At 44.6% G+C, this 5,548-nt stretch overlaps 1 protein-coding gene across 1 annotated transcript in view; it reads right to left on the reverse strand.

Annotated features, from left to right (window-relative positions):
- Positions 1 to 269: 269 nt before the first annotated feature.
- Positions 270 to 5,548, reverse strand: part of LOC108788780 (meiosis-specific coiled-coil domain-containing protein MEIOC-like) — a 13,098-nt gene continuing 7,819 nt past the window's right edge. The window contains exons 4-6 of the mRNA XM_018558637.1: positions 5,297 to 5,431; positions 3,877 to 4,057; positions 270 to 542 (exon numbers count right to left, since the gene is read on the reverse strand). Of these exons, the coding sequence (XP_018414139.1) occupies positions 319 to 542; positions 3,877 to 4,057; positions 5,297 to 5,431 (540 nt within the window). The 3' untranslated portion in view covers positions 270 to 318. The remainder of the gene's footprint in view (positions 543 to 3,876; positions 4,058 to 5,296; positions 5,432 to 5,548) is intronic.

Consider the following 5,548-nt stretch of genomic DNA (forward strand, 5'->3'; position numbering starts at 1 on the left):
ACAAAACACTTCACTTTCTTTTTTTTTTTTTTAAACAGACACATTACGATAGGTTTGGGACTAGAGGAACCCCAGAGGTGCCGTAAGGATGAAAGGAACACTGGTCATGGTTCTCACCTAGTAAAACACAATAAAACAGCAGCGGAAGGAGCCTATACAAAAATGTTACAAAGATATCCTATTAAAGCTGCTGTTTGATGGCCAAAATCATCCAGAGTAGCTTGCAAAGGTTAATAACGCCAGCCTCCCTTTCCTGGCTGGAGGAGGGTACTTATTGCCAGAAATGGCTGAAAATTATACGCGGGGTTTTCTTTTTTTTCACTCCCTTCCAGTGCTGCCGACATCTGAGCAGGGTTCTCCATCCACACCGGGGGTCTTGTTAGGGCAAAGCTCCTGCAAGGCCCTCTCCAGGTCTTCAAGCTTCACAGTGATCCCAGCGGAACATTTGGATAGAGTGATCTGTAAAGCGCACCAGAGGGCGGTCCGGGCCTTGCGTGTAGTGGACACCAGCTCCTTCATGGCGGCGGCCAAAGCCAACACATCTAAGAAAAGCAAATACAAAAAGTAATAATCCATAATAAATGATATAATAGTAATATAATAATAAAACGTAATAATCCGAGCTCAACGCGGAAAGAGTGTGCAAAACAAGATGTGTGAATTTACTGCAAAATCTTTTTTCTTGAAGTCCACTGAGAGACACAGGAATTCCTAAACAGTCAGGTTATACTGTCACTTACAGAAGGTTGGGACACTGGCAAACAAAAAACATTGAAGCCAGTCCCCATATCTCTGTGAATGTTCTCATTCATCCAGGTCATGGTGCATCTGTAAAAAAATTAATTGGTGCTGACGCTGTCCTTACTTCTGGAGGGGGGCTACGTCTGTTCCCCATGGTCCCTGTGTGTGTTGTAAAGTAGTCACCGCTCCAAGCTCGCTCCCGGGATGGACTACAATCTCAGGTTTAGTTAACTCATTTTGTATTGAGATTGTAGTCCATCCCGGGAGAGAGCTTGGAGCGGTGACTACTTTACAACACACACAGGGACCATGGGGAACAAAAGTAGCCCCCCTCCAGAAGGAAGGACAGTGTCAGCACCAATTCAGAGATGATTGGAGGATCTACTATTTGAATGCATTTTTAAGATTTAAAGGAGAACGATGGTGTAAGTGTTTTTCCCCATAGTTCTCTTAATGGTCATGGGAGAACGTATACTAGCGTCCTCCCGTGACCCAAAGCTCAGTATATAGCGAGATACAGCTCGCGGTATACTGAGACGCCGCAGCCGGGACGGATCCCGACATTACTGTCGCGATCCACCCAGCTGCGTGAGTGACAGCTGACTCTGCCTATCTAGAGGCAGAAAAGGTAAATCATTCATATTACTGATGTAATAAGTGTGTTAGGATCACTGCAATATTCTTTTTTTTATTGTATTTTTATTTTTAGTAAAACTTCCTGCATTTCTGCATCGACTGTATTTGGTTGAATTGCCCTTTTAAATTCTTCCTAAAACTTATGGATTGAGCTGCAGGAAATTCCACTTCACATGAATATTGACATCCACTCTATAAATAGTTTTTTTGACTGGAAAGTAAAGTAGATATTACATAACAAATGCATCATGAGGACTTTTCAGAGAAAACAAGACATTTGCTTCAGCAGTTCTAACCGGCATGTTAGGCTACAAGGCGTCATCTTTTCTTTATACATAGTTACATAGTATTTGGGGTTGAATAAAGACATACGTCCATCAAGTCCAACCCATATAGGTCCACGCATCATCTCATTCTTAGGGATACTGGTATCCCCGGATATTACGGTCCCTCAGGAAATTGTCCAAACGTTTCTTGAACAAATCTACACTCTTGGCTGAAATCACTGCCGATGGCAGTGAGTTCCAGACCTTAACCGCTCTTACTGTAAAGAACCCTCTACGCCCCTTGTGCTGGGATTTTTTCTCCACCAACTTTAGGTGGTGGCCTCTAGTCTTTGTAATGGAGTTAATCTCAGTTTGTTGCCAATGTTGCTGTCACCATTGAACATCTTGTACATGAAAATCATACCCCCCCTTAATCTCCTTAATTCCAGCGTAAACATGTTTAAGGTCAGAAGCCTCGTCTCATAGCTCTGGTCCTCCATTCCCCTAATTAGTTTTGTTGCCCTCCGCTGGACTCTCTCTTTATGCTGCGGCCCATTCTCTCTGAGACCCAAACTGCATGCTTGTCAGTTATCTAAGGGCCCATTTACACCAGCTGGTAAGCTACATCGCTCAGCATTTATGTTGTTGTGGAACTTTGCATGCAGTCGTTTTTCAGTGCACGCCACCCCGTTCCCAGCGCAGCGGTGGTATGAATGGTGTCCATACGTGACAAGGAAAATTGCCTTGTCTTGCGTTGGGGCTGCGCTGGAAAAAAAAACAGCCAGGAAAAAAAGCAGCCCCAATGCATCTGGTGTGAATTCACCCTAAACACCCCAAATGTGTCTTAAGTGGTTTCTTCAGGGGAAAAACCCCCAAAAAACAACTTTGCTAATTGTTTGAAATGTGTAATATACACTCATACACTAATATACACTGTGAGCTGGGGAATAGGTAGCTCACCCTGGGGTGAGCACTTTTGAAAGGTTCAGAGACCAGACCAGTGACCTGTCTTCAAATAGTGGTACATTTTTTGGTGCAACACACAGGCTATATACAGTGCTGTACAGTGCTCAAATAAAGTAAACACCTCCTAGCCGTGTCCCGGCACTAACTAAACATAAGATAGTCCTGACTACCAACCTGTACAAACCTATTGTTTGTCAGGCTTCAGCAAACCACCATGACCAACCTTGTGCTCCAGCATATAGAGAGTGTCTGCTCCCCAGACTCCAGTGCTCTCCTGGCTCCAGGATCCCAACTATGATCCAGAAAACCTGGAAAGGACCGAGAAGCATGCTCTTTCCTGGTACAAGCATTTGCTTCCTGGAGCTACTCAGCCCCTCTGGCTGAGAATCCTGGGTGACTTTTAGGCCACCTAACACCGTGATATTGCCACGCAATGCCACAACACTAATACCAGGTCCACTGGTTTCCTCAATTATTGTCCCTTTAAATTAAAGGAGAACTACGACCTAACCCTTTTTGGACATAGTTCTCTTCAGGATCAAGTGAGGACATATACTAAAGTCCTCCTGTGACCCAAAATTCAGCATATAATGGGCTATTGCCTGCTAAATGCTGAGAGCGCAAAGTCCCGCTGTGGCCGGGAAACATCCCAGCAATATTGTTGGCATCCTCCCCGCCACGCTGATTGAGGTATCTCCCGCTGTCTTCATTGTATTGTCTCATTGGCTGCCCACACTGTTTGTTTGAAGATTTTGCGACTGGCTCCTTCGATCAGCTGATCAAGGGATGGTGGCCGAAAGGGTGCAGACAGCAGCACCCACTGTGCGAATTTTAGCCGTTTCCTTAAGAACCGGACAAAGTTCGCACAGTGTATGGCCACCTTTGGGTGAGTAAAAAGTGTAGCTATCCTTTAAATCTCTGAACATGTACAACACATACACTCGGCTTCCTGCAAACAGCGGCTTGGTCCTCAAGCTTACCCGATGAGTTACTGACCCAAAACCAGTATCCACAGAAGGGTTTTGACTTCCCTTGCAGCATACTTTGCAGAGACAAGAAAAATCTTTATCAGATCTGACACCAGTAGCTATGTATTACTGCACATAACGGCTGTTTGTGTGCAAGAGTCTTAGTAATGAGAGATCAAGAGGTTTGTTATGGTTGGAAGGAGTACAATGAATCTGCAATCCTGCTGTTTGTATAGTAATCACAGATCTGAGTTTTGCCGCCTCACAGGAACAATGCGCAGCAGACTGAAGCTATCTACCTCTCTCATTATTGTAGCGCGGGGCTCCTTGCTTCTGACGATTGGCTGCGTTAACGATTTCATCTTTGCGTCGTGCCTGTGTCAAGTGGATGGCCTCTAGGTGGTGTTCTAAAGCGATGCCGATGTTGACGTGAAGGCTCTCTCCACGGATCCTCTCCATGATCTTCACCATGGAGACTGCCTAACGTACAAACATATATGTCAACAAAAGATACACAAGGAGCTAAAACGATCTAAAAGAAATAACTCAAACAGAAAATGCTTTATTTTAATTAAAAGCCACATCATTGAAACCGTTACTGAATACAATCTACGCCCAGAGGGTCATATATGACATAGCATGTTTGAGTGCTTGTCACTGGACCATAACTTGGCTTCCTATGTCTCCGGAGGAACTCTAGCACAGAGATATCACTGCACGCCGAGAGCTCCTCATATTGTGCATTAGAAGCTGCAGCAAGTCAGATAGAGCCCGCCTCATTTCCTGGCTGGAGGACGTCCAGCATCATCTAGATCTTTCCTTTCCCAGTTGAGACCTGGTCTTGAAGTGGTTAAACATGGAGTCTCAGCATCATATGTGTTATCTAGGGTGGTCTGCATGCAACTGCAGTCTGCCCAACAACTCCTCCAGACTGACACCTGCCAATCAAGGAATTTAGATATTTGCATAACTCTTCTTAAGAGCCAGCCCATTGCTTACATCAGGGCTGAGGGTTCTTGTCAGTAGTACTGAGGCAGGGTGCTGTGATGTTTTCAGGAAGCTATGTATGGCACCCTGCCGGCCCCTCTCACCAGCCATGAGCTGCCTCTATAGCACAGAGACCCAGTGATGACATCACCGGGCCTAAAATATGGTATGTCATGAATACGGTATGTCTGGTGCTTTATATAGCACAAGGTGAAATGGCAAGGCTTTTCTCATTACATTATCAATGGCTTATGTGGTGTACTTGGTTCATATGGTAGAATTACTTTAAAACATGTTTACAGGTAGACAGAGCCGGTCACTATTTGGATCTTCTTATGCAAGAATAACGTATTTAGCCATGTATAAACCAGCAGGGTTATTCACAAAAGGGTGAAGAGTTTGGAGAAGTGAACAATGTAGGACAACATAGCGGATTTGGAAACAATTTCCAGTAACCCCGCAGGTCAAACTGCATTCAGAAAGCAGGAGACCATGTGTAAAATTAGGCAGCTACTGTGAAACTTCCGATGACCTCTGACCCCAGATTCTCAAGCTGGATGGACAGACTAAAATGAAATGAGTAAAGCTACATAGGTGAAACATGTAACTCTAGCACAGGCAAGTCTCCATAGTTTCAATAGTTTTGGAAATGCAGATTTAAAATCTTGCATAAACCTAGTGGTGGCCGCTTCTACACGGCAGGGCTCATGGGTGAAATTCCATTGTACTTACTCTGGCTTGTTCTCGAAACTCATCGACAACCAAGCGATCGACTCTCGATGGATTTGTTGGAAGTCTCGGGACTGCTGAGCTGTATGAGCTTGAAACTCTGTTTCCTGGGAAATTTCGAGCAAGCTCTGCTTCAGTCTACAGAGGAATACAACATATTTATTAATTACAGACACAGAGAGAAGTGACCAGTATACACACACACACACACACACACACACACACACACACACACACACACACACACACAAAAAA

Source organism: Nanorana parkeri, unplaced genomic scaffold (genome assembly GCF_000935625.1).
Source record: "Nanorana parkeri isolate BGI_ZX_2015 unplaced genomic scaffold, ASM93562v1 scaffold351, whole genome shotgun sequence".
NCBI lineage: Eukaryota > Metazoa > Chordata > Amphibia > Anura > Dicroglossidae > Nanorana > Nanorana parkeri.